Genomic DNA, 16,852 nt, shown 5'->3' with positions numbered 1-16,852 from the left:
GTATTTTTTTTAAAACTGCATTGTTGGTTAAGGGCTTGTAAAGTAAGCATTTCACCTGTTGTTTTCAGCGCATGTGACAAATACACTTTGATTTGATCATGACGCAGTACAATAGAAGGCCACTTTAAAATGTGCAGTTTTGACACGCAACACAATGCCACAGATGTCTCAAGGTTTGAGAGAGCATGCCATTGCATGCTGACTGCAGGAATGTCCAACAGAGCTGTTGCCAGATAATTTAACGTTATTTTCTCTAACATAAGCTGCCTACAACATGATTTTAGAGAATTTGGCAGGGCGTCCAACTGGCATAACAACCGCATACCACATGTAGCCACTACCGCCCAGCACCTCCACATCCGGCTTCTTCACCTGTGGGATTGTCTGAGTGTTTCATATTTCCTTATGTGATGCATGTGGTGTTTATATTTTTGCGCAGTTTGGAAATGACTAGTTCCAAAAATTCAAAGGTCAGTAGTGGGCTAGATTTGAACCCATATATGTGCCCTTGTCAGCTGCTGTACCCGCTGGACCACACATGCGTCTGAGACAAACATACATTTATTTTGCCTCATGCTTGCCTTGAACATATAATAAAACAATTGATCTCAGAAACACAAAAAATGCATCTACTCACTACAAATATTGTCAATTTATTATAATCCACATAATCACATGAGACGTGTTGTAGCCTGCGCGTAGCTTACATAGGCTACTTGAACTGACGCCCAGTAGACCTGCAATCTAAGTTATTGTATAGCCTACAAACACTGCTTCCAGCTGCCCCTGGTGGTGATTCTAAATATTAAATATCCTTTCAAATCCTCCTGCTGCAGGATCATTATCCTCCTGGATGAAATGGGTCATATTAAGATCCAACATCTGCATGTGATGGAGCAGGGATTTTTTTGTCATGTCTCAATAGACTTTCTCTTCATTGATATATGACCAAATTAGATGGGAAATTATGGATTTTAGTTCACAGGATGACAGAAGGGACACAAGATCAGTTGGATAACACACCAAGCACTCTAATCATGTAGAAATATTCCTTTATGTGCAATTAGTCAAACATTACCATGTAGATTTAAATCTCATTTGTCACACTCCACTTTAGTATTAAAAAAAATACACTATCACAGTTGTAATACATTTCCAGTTTCTAATTTTGCAGACTAAAATGTCCACTTTTCACTATGTTCAGACCACAAGATAGGGCAATAATATATGATTATACAGATATACTAATCGCAATACTTCACAACGTTTGTCTACATAATTTAAATATAACATTCATTTGCATGAGACAAAGTCCACTTGATCAATAGTTACTGCTATAGTATCCTGACATGACTCAAACACTGTAGCTAGCTAGCAAGCGGGTATGTTTCATTTTAAGTTAAAGGTCATTGAAGTTGGTAGTTACTACTTCAAAATAAAATACATTGAAGTTGAAAATGTAACAATTATATTTTGAGGGAAAAGTGAAATAATGAATGTTGAGATAAAAAACATAAAGCAACATTTATAGAATTGTTAACCCCAAAAATTATATCAAATGCAAAAACAAATACCTGCAAGAAAATAATTTTAAAGCAAAAAAAAAACTCAAGAAACAGTTATTTAATAGTGTTCAGGTAAACCTTTCCAACAACAAAACCTATTCAATCCTTTTCGCCTACGCTCAAGCCTGCTGTTACTGACTTTCGCTAGGTTATTCAGTACTTTGTTTTCACCATCTGTTTCTTTGTTTTCAGAGCCAGTTTATTCGATTGCGAATTTTGGCACATTTGCCTGCAGCTACCACCTTTGGTTAGGTCCACTAGTTTTGGAGTGAAGGTTAATTCTAAACCAATCAAAAAGCAGGATACACAGAGGTAAAGTGAAGACGTCACAAGCCCTAAAAATGTAAACAAAACAAGAACTGATAACAACATTTTAGAATGCTATTTACCCATTGAAATGTGCTGCAGCATGCTGGTTTTCACAGTCATTTAAAAATAAATGTGGATAAAAGAGCATATTATTTACCTAAAACGTTAGCTATGTTAGATCAGTCTCTAGCTTATCCAGGATCAGTGATACATAGTTTATGGTTGTTCTATCTACGAACACAGCTGCAAGATTGCTAAAATGAATAAAATTTACCTCATAATATGTTGCCTGCAATGTTCATCTCCTGCAGCCTAATTGTCATCTCCTTATTTTCATACTGCACCCAAATTACAAGGGTTGGATTTGTACTAAACCATTGTATATGTCATGGTTCCTCCTGGCACCAGAGGCCGGCAGAGACCGCCCTAGAGACTATTATTGGACTCAGGTGTGTCTTATTATTTCATGATTGTGTCCCTGTTAAAAGAGGTGTGTTTTCTGTGGTCCTTTGCAGAAGCTTGAATTGTTTAGTGTGTGTGTGAGAGAGAGAGACTTAGTGTTTATTTTTCAAACAATCTTTTTCAAGTGTACTCCGATCCTGCAGCTACCGTTTCTCAGTAAGCATTATGTATATCCTTAACCACTGATTCCTCGTTTGGTCTCTTCTCTGCACCTTGGTCCAACCTTACCACGTCACAGCATATGTCAGCATTTAAAAGGCATGTATAAAATCTGGAGTATGGTTTTCCTCATACATTGTCTTCTGGTATCATTTTAAATTGAGAACATATAGCTCCACAAGTAAACAATATGTGCGCTTAGCTATTCTCTGCTTCAGATGACAAGCACCTGCCCATAAAGTCAATAATGCCATGTAGGCCTATGGCTGCATTGGCGATGCATGCCATATGATAAGATGCAAAATGCATTCACATGGCTGATATACTGAGAGAGACAAACAATCGAATAAAATAGATTGACGATATTACAACTAAACAAAAAGGAAATGTTCAATTGAGAATACGACACAAACATTGACATTGGAGACATAACCCCTTGCCCTCTTTATTGCAGGATTGTGATTAATCAATATTGACACTAGTTCAAAATGATTTAAGTAAAAGTGAAAGTCACCCAGTAAAATCCTACTTGAGTAAAAGTTTTAAAAAGTATTTGGTTTTAAATATACTTAAAAGTAAATGTAATTGCTAAAATATACTTAAGTATCAAAAGTAAAAATCATTTCAAATTCCTTATATTAAGCAAACCAGACAGCACGATTTTCTTGTTTTTTAAATTTACAGATAGCCAGGGGCACACTCCAACACAGACACAATTTACAAACAAAGCATTTGTGTTCAGTAAGTCAGCCAGATCAGATGCAGTAGGGATGACCATGGATTTTCTCTTTCAGTGTGTGAATTAGACCATTTTCCCATCCTGCTAAGCATTCAAAATGTAACAAGTACTTCTGCGTGTTAGGGAAAATGTATGGAGTAGAAAGTACATTATTTTCTTTAGGAATGCAGTTTAGTAAAAGTTGACAAAAATATTAATAGTAAAGTAAAGATATCCCAAAAATGACTTAAGTATGTTTTTCTTAAGTACTTTACACCTCTGCATAGTATAGTCCATGGGATATAGTATATACCCTTAGTCTCTTGAGACATTCATTGGAACCAATCTCTTTTAATCTGCAAACAGGCTTTCACAGCTTTCCATATCTGAGGACAAAAAACAAAACAAAGAAACAGGCTTTCATTATACTCAAATAAGACAGCACTGAATACTATGTTGCTATCTCTAGTTTTCCCCTCTAGGGACTGGAACTGGAGAATTTTTTCCTAATGTCCTCCACAAAATGACCTGCCCCATCCAGTACTAGCCTAAACTGTCTCTTTACTGACATCTGGAGCTGCAATTTCACTGTCATCTACAAATGCATTTGTAGCCTGTGTTTTTAATTAACAATGATTACATCAAGATAGCTAGCTAATAGGAAGTTAGCTAGTGGATGACAATTCACTAAACAGTGTGTAAAGTTAACTAGCTAGCAGCTCAGTGGAGTTAGCCTACAAAGTGGCCTACTGTAGGTAGCCAGCTAGCTAGCTATTTAGCTAATAGTACATCATTTTTTTTACATTTTCAAAACGTTTTTACTTACATGAATAGGTTCTCCCATGGTATCTGTTTTTTGTGGTTATTACAAAAACGAAAGGCCAATCTTCACAATTTTTGTCAGGGGTAGCAAAGCGCAGTCAGCAACCATGTGGACGAATGGAGACAAGGCAAAAAGTGTTTGTCTCAAGCCGTTGGGTTAGAATGAACCGCCACTCCAAAACTAGCCAACCTAACCAAAGGCAGTGTTAGAAAGAAAATGTATTGAACTTATTATGGTTGATTTATGAAATATTTATACATGTATAGAAAATGCTTATTATTGTACAGGAATGTATGTAAACTGTTCATTATGTTAAATTTGTATATTTAGGAGCCTTTTATGGATGCTATTGTGACACCTATAGTTTGCCTGTAAAATGCAGAATGAAGGGGTTAATGGTAAAGATGTTGTCAGTAACTCATTAGGACAGGTCATTGCACCTGATGAAAGATGCCTAGTAGAGCTTCAGTTTTCTACTGTTTCTTTTGTTTGGATTTCATTTGGATGTTGCTCCCATTTCTTTTGGATTTAATTAGCATGTTCCTACTTATATTTTGTACTTTGGGATTTTACCTTTTGCCAATCAAATCACTTGAAACCTGTTTAACGTCATCTGGATTATAATGCTTTCTTTCACTACTTACCAACCTGGAATCTATGTGACAAACAATGGACAATTAACTTGTGAGTACTAAATACATTTGAACTACTTCAGCAACTCTCGCTTTATCTATGGAAACGAGTAAGGAACCAAACCTGTATTTACACATTTATAGAAGTGGCCTTTTAGTTTAAGGAAGCTTAGCCATTACATGTAGTAACTGCAGGCAATAGCATAGGTGAAAGGGATTCAATAGGGTTGGTTGTTGGGGCTCCAGAGTGGCGCAGTGGTCTAAGGCACTGCATGTCAGAATTACAGGCATCAATACAGACACCTTGTTTTGAATCCAGGCTGTATCCCAACAGGCCGTCATTGGGAGGTGCAAAATTGGCCCATCATCATCTGGGTTTGGCTGGTGTAGGCCGTCATTGTAAATAATGTGTTCTTAATTGACTTGCCTAGTTAAATAACGGTTATATAAAAATTGTTGGAGAGGTATACCTGAAAACTATATTAGCATTAGTTTTCAAATAATTTGTTCTTGCTTTTAAATTAGTTTTGCTCTCTCTAAAATAACTTGCTTGCCAGTTTGTTTGTTTTGCTTTTGATATCATTCTTTTTGCTTACAATTCTATACATTTTTTAAGACTTAATATTTCATTTTTACAATACATTTTATTTTGAATTCAAATTGACCCCATAAGCCTGCACTCCATATATCCTACGAAAGGGTATTTGCATTATCTCAGCATCTCCCAGAAACAGAAATGCCCCATCCCAAAAACAAAGTACAGTGCCTTCGGGAAAGTATTCAGACCCCTGGACTTTTTCCACATTTTGTTACGTTACAGCATTATTCTAAAATGTATTAAATAAAACGATTCCATCAGCAATCTACACACAATAGCCCATAATGACAAAGCAAAACAGGTTCAGACCCTTTGCTATGACACTTGAAATTGAGCTCAGGTACATCGTGTTTCCTTTGATCATCCTTGAGATTTTTTACAACTTTTTTGGAGTTCACCTGTGATGAATTCAATTGATTGGAAATTATTTGGAAAAGCACGCACCTGCCTATACAAGGTCCCACAGTTGACAGTGCATGTCAGAGCAAAAACCAAGCTATGAGGTCGAAGGAATTGTCCATAGAGCTCCGAGGCACAGATCTGGGGCAGGATACCAAAACATTTCTGCAGCATTGAAGGTCCCAAAGAACACAGTGGCCTACATCATTATTAAATGAAAGAAGTTTGGAACTCTTCCCAGAGCTGGCCACCCAATCAAACTGAGCAATCGGATAAGGGCCTTGGTCAGGGAGATGACCAAGAACCCAATGGTCACTCTGACAGAGACCTAGAGTTCCTCCGTGGAGAAGGGAGAACCTTCCAGAAGGACAACCATCTCTGCATCACTCCACCAAGTAGACCTTTATGGTAGTGGCCAGACGGAAGCCACACCTCAGTAAAAGGCACATGACAGCCTGCTATTGTAACCGGTGCTGTACTGCACCGCTGTAACTCTGCGTTGTGTGTGGTTGATTGAGACCATAGACGTGGGACTTTGGAGATCAGGTAGTTTTAATTAAGCAGAATTCACTCTCTGCATCCTGCATCTGCATCCAAAAGGAAATAAAACATTTGTAGAGCACATATGTTCTGTGAATCGTCGCCTCTTTCTCTCATAGTGCATCAAAATGATTTTTGAATACAAAAATGTGTTCAGCCTCTCCTTATTATACATAACATATTTTACATAGATAAAACCACATACCTTCATCCAAAAGGAAATGAAACATTTGTAGAGCACATGCAGTATGTTCTGAGAATCGTCGCCTCTTTCTACAACAGATGCACAATAGGAGGGACTGGGATCATTCGAGGAGCTAGCCATCGTTCACACATGCAATAGCCTGCTAATACCTTAGCTAGCTATTAACCACATGTTGAATTCAGAATGTTGATATCATCCTAAAAAGTACAATTACAAGTGCATCTTAACAATACCATCCACCTATGAGTAACCTTTGAATATACAACATTATTCATGAACAAAACACTGTGTGTATGACTTTGTGCTTAAAATAATCAAACTTTTCTGAAGATGACAGAAAAAGCGTGCCTACCTCATAGTGCATCAAAATGATTTGAGCACAAGCACGCAGGGCAAAACGTAAGTACACACTCCCCTACTCCCAGGATGCAGGCATGCATAATAACAAATCAACATGACATATTAATATATGACCCTGGTGAAATTCACAGGGTACTTTAACAACTGTTACACTATGAGTTTGCCAAAAGGCATCTAAAGCCACTCAGACCATGAGAAACAAGATGTTCTGGTCTGATGAAACCAATATTGAACTCTTTGGCCTCAATGCCAAGCGTCACACGTCTGGAGGAAACTTTGCACCATCCCTAAAGTGAAGCATTGTGGTGGTAGCATCATGCAGTGGGAATGTTTTTCAGTGGCAACGACTGGGAGACAGGACAATGACTCTAAGCACAGAGCCAAAAGAACGCAGGAGTGACTTTGGGACCATTCTTTGAATGTCCTGGAGTGGCCCAGCCAGAGCCCGGACTTGAACCCGATCCAACATCTCTTGAGAGACCTGGAAATAACTGTGCAGCAACGCTCCCCATCCAACCTGACAGAGCTTGCGAGGATCTGCAGAGAAGAATAGGGAGAAACTCCCCAAATGCAGGTGTGCCAAGCTTAAAGCAAGGCTGTAATCGCTGCCAAAGGTGCTTCAACAAAGTACTGAGTAAAGGGTCTGAATACATATGTAAATGTGATATTTCACCTGTTATTTTTTATACATTTGCTAAAAAATGTAAAAACCTGTTATTGCTTTGTCATTATGGGGTATTGTGTGTAGATTTTTAAAAATCTACTTTACAATAAGGCTGCCAACAATATGTGGAAAGAATCAAGGGGTTTTAATACTTTCCCAAGGCACTGTATGTTTAGCATATTAGCGCATGTGCTAATATGTATCTACTGGTATAGTGTGGCCGTCTTTGAATGCATCAATGTTATTTTCTCAAACTCTTTAGGGACTATTGTGATGATACCAAATTTGAAGGGAATCGGACTTTTAGTCGATGAGAATATTTTTGTTTTATTATTTTAAAGCATTAGCATTACATAGTTAAAGTTAATTGTTAATAGTTTCCTTATTTTTTAAGATGTTAATGTTAAACTTAACTTGGTTCACCATGGTAATGTCTTTGATGACCCTAAAAAGTTAAGTTGATAAGCCATTGTGAAGTGGATTTAAATGGACACGTAATATCTGATCTTCTGGTTTATCAGTAACTCAGCAATCTTAACCAAAGCTTTTCTCACACTAACTTATAATATGTACCATGGGCCTACATACAGAATTTGGTTTTATTTAGACTTATGGTTCAAGAGAATACATTTTTCAAAAGTTTTCAAAAACGTCCAAGATGGAGGAAAACCTTATGGATCCTAGAGGCAAATTTGTTCAGCATGTGGAAAGACGCCTCCATTCAAACTCTAGGTCAAATGTGGCGGTGGATATGAGTGTTTAAGTGAAACTGCTTATAACAGTGCCACCTATATCCCAGTCGACGGCCTTTTTTTGACCAAGTTACTCATGGCCTCTTTATGTGTGCCATACTAGAAAAAAGTTACAAATCTATGCTTGAGTTTTGAACATGTGAAGGTAAACCCCTAATTATATCAAAAACGAAAAGAGAAATTGGACGTTCAGGGGATTTGGGAACTGACACAATACATTACGACCAAAATAGTACAAATCAGTTAACAATGGACTTGTTTCCTCACAGAATCGTTACAGAAATAACATTACATGGCACATTCTTCTTTTATTCTTAAGTTTTAAAAGCTAATAGGGAATTTTCGTAGTTGGGTTAGATGCAGAGGTGAAGTATGGACAGTGTGATGAAGGCAATTACTGTACATATTAGTTTAGACGTTTTTTCTCTCCAGCTGACCTGGACTTTCAAATTAATCTCTTCCCAGAAGCCAATGTGACCTTTTCTCCAGAAAAAGCTTCCGAGAGGGCCCTCATAATTACTACTGCCACACAGCAGGCTGGACCACACCTACAGCTTGGAGAAAATGGCCAAACCTTATTCGCCTTTCGCTGAAGTGTGTTATTGAAAAGTATTTTCAGTAACTTGATTTGGAGCTAAAATGGAATCCATTTGGAGAAGAGCAATTGGCATCTACTCATGGTCATTACTGCTGTATCGGGGTGGGTGCCTAAGAACCTTGTAAACAGAGCCGTAATACGTTGGTGGATTCAGATTACACTGAATTGAAGTGTTTGCAACCCACCTCTAATGTTGTATTCTGAGATGTGACTCTTAAGTGCACTATGGTTTAATGCTGAAGTATTTGAGGATATGTTGCACTTTACATGAATATGGTCATCCAGTATGGTAAAGACAGTGAGAATGACAAACCAGCTGTTAAACCAACAGCTGCCTGGCTAATTATTATGTGGTGATCAAAGGAGGACACAAAGCAGACTTTAAAGGAGATAACCTTTAAAGAAAACAGAACAGCACACGAAAATGTGAGATTAAGTGTGAATTAAACTCCAGACAAGGGTAACACCATGCATGTAAATTAGGGTAATAGGAGTGGAACAGAGGGAAGAGAGACCAGAGAGAAAACAGGCTAGGACTGACAGGAATTGGTACAGACCGGGATTTCTGAAAAACTTCTGAGGAACTTTGGGAATTTTGCAATTTTATTAATAGATCCTGCTTAACTCACTGAAACCATTGAGGTCCTGGCTGCTGGTGGAGAAAGGGTCGTCCTTGTGCAGAGTGCTGACTTTGGTGGTGCTCTTGTCAGCCGTGCCCACCGGCCCCATCTCACGCTGGGTGCTGCTGTTGGCTGTCTCCTTCTGTTTTTTGGCCAGTTTCCTTAAGCCGCCACCCAAAACAAACAGTGTCACTCAGAGACCAGATAATGGTGTAGTTGAACTACACAGAAATCATACAACAAACTTGTACTACTAAATAAAGGTAAAGGAGTAAAAAGTAAAGAGTGGCCATGTTATGCACTGTTGAGTATCTAGTATTTTGCAGCTAAATAATGTGGGCTATTTGTTGCGTTTAAGGCAAAAATTTGTGTTCTGTTCAATAATCTGCAATGATTTATTCCATGTGGTGAAATCACTATTTACTGGCCTGTGATTGTGGAATAGAACCCTTCCTGACCATTGCAGGCTTCATAGTCATAGTGACTGATAGCAGATTTGGCCAATCATTCGTTTGGATGAAAATTATTAGTTTTCTCAGCGTTTTTGGATGTCACAATGATATTATGAAGAAACTTGTGGGTTTCAAAGTCAGAAGCTTGCCATGTGGAACAAAGCAAATCAGGTACTTAATTGGACTGTTTCTCAAGGAATAAAAAACAACAGTTGCCTACCATTTTACTCGAGTTCAAAGGGCTATATTCTAACAAATACTTCACTGTTAGTCAGTCTGTTTCAAAGATGAGTTTGAGACTACAGTATATAATCATTGTTACCTCTATAACGACCTTCAACAGACTCCATGGTGGTGGGATTGACTAATAACTGCAGTGTAGTTTAATACTCCTCGATTTGCTTCCGAAGTTGGACAGACAAGGCTTGAGTTATTACAAAGGTTTAGGTATCTATAAGGCCTGTTGATGAGCGTTGCATAAATAAATATCCCATGAAAATCAGTTGGAAGGACGCTTTAGCTCTTGCAGATAAAGGCATTCAACAGAATTCCTTTGGGAAATTCTGTCATTTATGACAGGCCTTGTGGAATATGGAAGCATGATAGTCAGTACAGTTTCCATTTGCAAACAAATGTGGTCCTTTGCTTCCTCAGCAGCTGGGGTTAAGGACAGAGGCAAACGCTGCATCAGCAAAACCTCGGAGTCAAGAAGCAATAACAGGATGGTCATATCTGTAGGCACCGTTTTTCCCCCACATACGTTTCCAGGTCTTAATATAGTGGCAATATGGAGCTGTGTCTGAATGTGCATGAGTGTGCGAGCGAACAGGAGCATGAATGTTTGTATGTGAAGTAAGTGTGGGTGTGTGTGAATGGTGGTGGACATGTGATGTGTTTTTACTTTGATGTCACAGAGGGAGCCCTCTGAAATATTCATTCTGTAATAGTTTTGCTCTCATCATTTCAGGCAGACCTTCCCTACAACCTACAATGTACTTGTACAGCTGTGGTAGTAGGCTTCAAATTTCAAGTATTGATTGGTGGCTATAGTGGCAACTTTGCTATTCTTACTTTGAAAGTGGGCAGAGGAAGAAAGTGGTGGGACAGAAAGAAGAGTAGGAGAGATTTGGACATGGGGTTCTACTATAAAAGAGAGAGAGTGAATGACAGAGGCGGAAGGAAGAAAGATTTTCTGTAAATAGTCTAAAAGGCTGACAGATAGGGGGGGAGATGCTAGTTTTATGTAGGGAGTGAAGTAGAGAGGGAATAGAAAGTGTAGTGAGGTAGAGAGAAGGGAGAAAAAGAAAGCCGGCAGTAAGGCCACATATCAGCTTTAATACAGTATGGCCTGCTCTCTAGTGTGCCATACCAATTGTTCCTCTGTGTATCTATCCACTTATAACTTATCTCTGCACTGTCTGTCTGGCCTTCTATTGTCTCCACAAATGACTGCTCCGCCACATTGTATTAGGCTAGTACAATATTTGTATCTAATCTTGAAATATTGTACTAGCCCAATAAAATGTCTGTAGCGGAGCTACAAAGTTAGATCGTCCATTCGAACTCTGACTTCCACTTGACTGCTTATGACAAATCAGGGATGGGGAATTCCAGTCCACGGGGGCCGGAGTGGTGTCACTTTTTCCCCCCATCCCTAGCAAACACAGCTGATTAAACTAATTGCATTCTAAACTGAAGATCATGATTAGTTGATTATTGGAGTCAGGTGTGTTAGCTGGGGCTGAGATGAACCTGTGACACCAATCAGGCCCCCCGAGGACTGGAGTTACCCATCCATGATTTAAACAGTTGTCTTATAAGCAGTCAAGTGGTAGCCAGAGTTTGAATGGATGATCTAACTTTGTGACACCTGTGATAAAGGTCAGGCAATTAAAGCTACTCATGTCTATCCCACATGTTAAAGCATGTGGTAGTAGGCTACATGACACTGTTATATCATTGCTCATACACGAATATCCAATCTTATCTGCTTCTGACATCTGCCACATCATGCTAACGATGTGAATCCTGTTGATTCACATCGATAACTTTCCGTTATATCAAGGGAAAGCGGGTACGTTATTACCTTTTTCTCATCATGCATACAGAGGACACAACGAATGCTCACCAAGAAACATATCAAGCTCGGTTTTGCAAATGTTCACTACAAAACCCCTTTGTGAGACAGTGAGTAAGCAGCCAGCCGTGATGGTGAGGTGAGTGTCAGCATGCGCTTTAGCAGGATGGGTATGTTACAGCATGGTCAACATGCAACACACACACACACACACACACACGCACAAAGGAGAGGGAGACAGGTCTGAAGGAATGCCTTTCGGAAAGAGTTAGTGTGTGAATTAAGTCCTCAGTTTTCTTGTGTTGTTGCTTATCTCATGGCATTGGAAAGTAAGACTGACTTGGTGATTCAAAAGGTTTTTGCTGTTTTCAAGCTAAATAATAGATTATTTAATTAAGATTAGAGTAGAGATTGAGGCTAGTGTGGTTGTTTCTGGGAAACACTGTAAGACCCCAAAGATAAGACTCAAATTAGTGAAAGCCTTAATTGCACTGACATTGAAACAATATTAACAGGGGACGAAAAGAAACAATTGGCCTACAGTGCATCCTCATATAGGTCATGTGAGTACGGAAATGTTGTTTGAACTACACACCCGGGTAGTGTATCTGTGTTGTGGCCTGTACTAGCCTGTGGGCCTTCTACTCAACCTGCATGGCAGCTGCTCAAGAGTAAGCTCCAGGCAATGACCACTGGGAGTCAACAACAAACTTTCATCTATATTGCAAGAGTTTTGAGGAAAAGGGAAAAATAAATACAGCTGCAGAAGCAGGACTGTGGATTCTGAAACACTTTAAATCCTTTACATGCCTGGTCAACATCCCAGAGCCACGCTTCTGCACACTCTGCACTAAGCAAACTAAACAATTCATCCAGTGTGAAATTGTAATAGCCATCAATTTAATTGCATAGATTAAGCGTAAAGAAGTAATTTCTTTGAGGTCATAGATCTCAGGCAGTTTTAAGTCTTCATGATGCCTGTTCTGCTATGTTAGGAACTGAACATTTAGATCTGTCTAATGCAGTCTAGCATTTTCGGTGAAGATAGGAAAGTAGCTTTTGCAGGAACTAGGTCTAAACTTACATAAGGCTTTGTGAAATGGGGACTAGGAGTTACAATAGGCTTACATTAACATTAGACATGGGTCCACAGGAGGAGGGGGGGGGGCTATACATGAATATTATTTGTGTAGGTGTTGAGATACTTTGTCCATCATGGCATGTCTGATTGAGAAAATACTTGGTATTGAAGTAATATTTTTTCTTGCAGCATAACTGACCATCAAAAAAGCCTTACAGTTAAATAATCTAAACCTAATTCTCTAGTTGTAGAGTTTGCTGTATTCAATTGTTTCATAAACAGTAACTGGACAATTGCATGTCTATAGGGCTGACTTAAAATAGGTTTTCAGTGGTTTAGTAATACAAGAACATGAGAAACAAGAAACAAAATAAGTGAGGATAATAAAAAGAGAGAGAAACATCACATTGGGAAAGGGTAGTTCCTTAATGCTACTTACAGGTAATAAGAGTAGGAATATGCATTTCTTCTGAAGCATGAAGGTAGACCAGTGGGACAAAATTTAGCACCCAAAAAGGACAAACAGATTGCATTAGTTAGTTCTTTAATACCCACGTCTAGGAGAGCTGATGGAGAAAATGTCAAGAACGGGTTAAAGACATTGATGTGCTGCTGGCCTGGGACTGTCTGTCTACAATCCAGTTAAACCAACTCTCCCATTGAGCTCTGCAAGTGCCTACGGACCACCTGTCTATAGTAAAGGCTGGACTGGTGCTCCTATATAGTTGCAACAGTACTCTACTCAAACTCCTGGTGCCATTTTATAAAATAAATATACCCCAAACAATACATATTTAAATAATTCATTAATAATTCACCCAAATTTAAAGAATAAATAGCACATCTGGCTTCCCATCAAATTGAAACTCCTTGAGAGAGATGGAATTGTCTGAATAGACAATGAGAGTCTGGGAGAACAGAGAAATAGGAGAGTGGGGATGGGAGGAGGAGTGAGAGTAAAAGAGGGGGAGGGGGATGTTTTAATGACATACTGTTCTGCCATTCTGTTTCGTGAGATCGAGAGAAAAAGCAACGCTTGACACCTTGACTACTATAGGAACGATAACAAACCTGAGCGTGGAAATTAGAGTATGCGTGGTGTGTGAGTCTCTTTTGAGAGGTAGAACATTCACAAATGACATGCAGAGAGCGTTGAAGGAATTGGCAAGCAGAGATTTGTGACTGAAAAGCAGATGGTATCTGTTGTTTCTTTTAAGGGTTTGTAGTTCCTAAACATGTTGATATTGAAAATATCAAAATGAGTAAATGTGTGTGACAAATACCTACAGCATTGAAAGCAACTCTTCACTGGTCTGTTTATGATAAGCAGTGATGTGTTTAGCGTAGTCTTTTTTGGTACAATTGATACCCACTTACTACACTAAAGGGGAATTTCAGGATTTTACAACTTGATATTAGATGGTTCCTCAATTTAAAATGTAGTCTCTGGGCTAGGAGAAAATGTAATCTATGGATCGGTTTTCTTTTAGACAGGCATACACTTCAGCTAACTTTATCCACCGCTAAACTAGCTAACAATCAATGGAAGTCATAGGGGGAATTGTGACATTCTTTAAATGGCCAAATCACATTTTAAGTAACATTAAACCAATTATTGAGTTGATTTGGCCATGACATTTTGACAATTGTATGATTGCCCCTATTACTATGAAGAAAGAAGGATTAAGACACGTAGATATCCAATATGTCTTAATGGAATCAACATTATAGACCTACAGTATGTGCTGCAGTCAGATATAATATTGGATTCAATTTCTCTTCAAACCTGTCCTCTGTTTGATAGTCCTGGATGCCCTTTCCTGCAGTCAAAGTGCCTGGTGGCCTCATAGGTGGAATGTTATTCATATTTTTCATCCTTTCAGAATTAATAAAAAATCTATTAAAACATCCGACTATCCGGTGTTCCTATGTCAAACGGTATCGTTATATTTCAGTCTTCCGGGATGTATATAAAGTGTAATATTGGGACGCAAACAAACTAAACATTTAAACTCTATATCTGACATGGTACAGGTGTCTTTTTAAAACTCATAACCATGTGTGTGAGGTGTATACTTTTGTTTCAAAGTAGATTTAAGACTACCAAGAAACATGATGTAGCCCACTGCTGTAAATGGTTCACTGAAATGGTTCACTGATGTTTTCACTATGAGCTCATGTGAGGTGGGATTAAGATCTCGTACAATATGAGAAGTAGTGGTGGAATTAGATTACAGATATCTCCAACATTTTAATCCACTACACGGGACACATATGTCTGGTATGCAGATCCTGTATATCTGGACCAGAGAACTTAGGGTTTTTCCTCCTTTTTCCTCAAAACAATCTTAACGTGTGAGTGTCTATCTAATCTAAAAACCTGAGCCAAATGGTGTGAAGGCAGACTCAACCATTACAGGCCTAAACCATCCCAGATGCAAATAGATTAACTGTAAGAGGAAACAACACTTATATGTAGAAAGAGTGAGAAGATAACACCTTTTAAGTTTGATTCTTCCCAAACTTTTGTTTTAAATTAAAATACAGATTGCAGCTGTCTGAATTGGATGTGATGGTAGTAAAAAGGCAATTTAATGAGAAGGCTTCCTTATAGAGCGAGATAGAGCTGTGTCAATCTTCTACTTTGGGAACAGTCGATACCGCCAGGCACATATGTAGCCACGATCTACCCCTTCTGCTATCTTATTTCAATGGCCTTTTAAAAGAGCTGCTGACATTGTTCTTATGATTTTAATAAAGAGAAGTGAGAGCTAGAGCTGTGGCAGTCAAAGGTAGCAATAAATATTATTGTCGTAAAACTGCACAATGCTTCTCAATGCACCACTGCATGAGAGCTGCATAATTATTTTGGGCTCCAAATACCTGATTATAAATTTGTTATGAAATGCATTCTGCGTATATGTGGAGGAATACAATATCTACAATGACATTGATTTAACCCTTACCCACCTATAGCGAGCGACGGTATACAGTACACTGGGAATACTAAACATTAGGAACACCTTCCTAATATTGAGCTGCGCTGCACCCCCCCCCCCCTCCCTTTCCCTCAGAACAGCCATAATCCATTGGGGCATTGACTGAACAACATGTTGACTCCAATGCTTTCCACAGTTGTGTTAAGTTTGCTGGATGTCCTTTGGGTGGTGCACCATTCTTGATACACATGAAAAACTGTTGTGTGAAAAACTCAGCAGCGTTGCAGTTCTTGACACTAACCGGTGTGCCTTGCACCTACTACCATACCCGGTTCAAAGGCACTTAATAAATTTGTCTCGCCCATTCACCCTCTGGCACACATACATAATGTGTCTCAATTGTCTTCCTCCCCTTCACCTATACTGATTGAAGTGGATTTAACAAGTGGCATCAATAAGGGATCATATCTTTCACCTGGATTCACCTGGTCAGTCTGTCATGGAAAGAGTAGGTGTTCTTAATGTTTTGTATTCTCGGTGTACGTTCACGCAAAAAACTCTGCTTTAAAGGTTACCGTGAACGAATTACTGTATCTGGCAATTGACATATCTGGTAATCCATTATGAATGGTGGTTGTTGTCAAATAGGAGTAACAACTTTAAAGGTTGTACTATGTAAACATGACACTCAAATACCATTGCTGTATAAACACACGCACACAAGCAAACACGCACACACTTACACACACTACGCATCCATATCAATTGTGAACATGTTTCATTATACCACACACACACATACGTTATACGTACACATGCAAATACATTCATGTGAATTAAAGGCATGCACACATTCAGATGGATGAGCAAAATCCAATGACAAAAATATAGACCAGATT

The 16,852-nt window shown here is 38.7% G+C and overlaps 1 protein-coding gene across 1 annotated transcript in view; it reads right to left on the bottom strand.

The window, feature by feature from the left end:
• LOC115144747 (receptor-type tyrosine-protein phosphatase T-like) overlaps window positions 1-16,852 on the bottom strand; it is a 184,927-nt gene that overhangs the window by 154,043 nt on the left and 14,032 nt on the right. Inside the window, exons 4-5 of the mRNA XM_065021624.1 lie at window positions 13,454-13,483; window positions 9,414-9,565 (exon numbers count right to left, since the gene is read on the bottom strand). Of these exons, the coding sequence (XP_064877696.1) occupies window positions 9,414-9,565; window positions 13,454-13,483 (182 nt within the window). The remainder of the gene's footprint in view (window positions 1-9,413; window positions 9,566-13,453; window positions 13,484-16,852) is intronic.

The sequence above is a fragment of the Oncorhynchus nerka genome, linkage group LG2 (genome assembly GCF_034236695.1).
Source record: "Oncorhynchus nerka isolate Pitt River linkage group LG2, Oner_Uvic_2.0, whole genome shotgun sequence".
Classification (NCBI taxonomy): domain Eukaryota; kingdom Metazoa; phylum Chordata; class Actinopteri; order Salmoniformes; family Salmonidae; genus Oncorhynchus; species Oncorhynchus nerka.
This window is presented reverse-complemented; position numbering and strand designations above follow the sequence as displayed.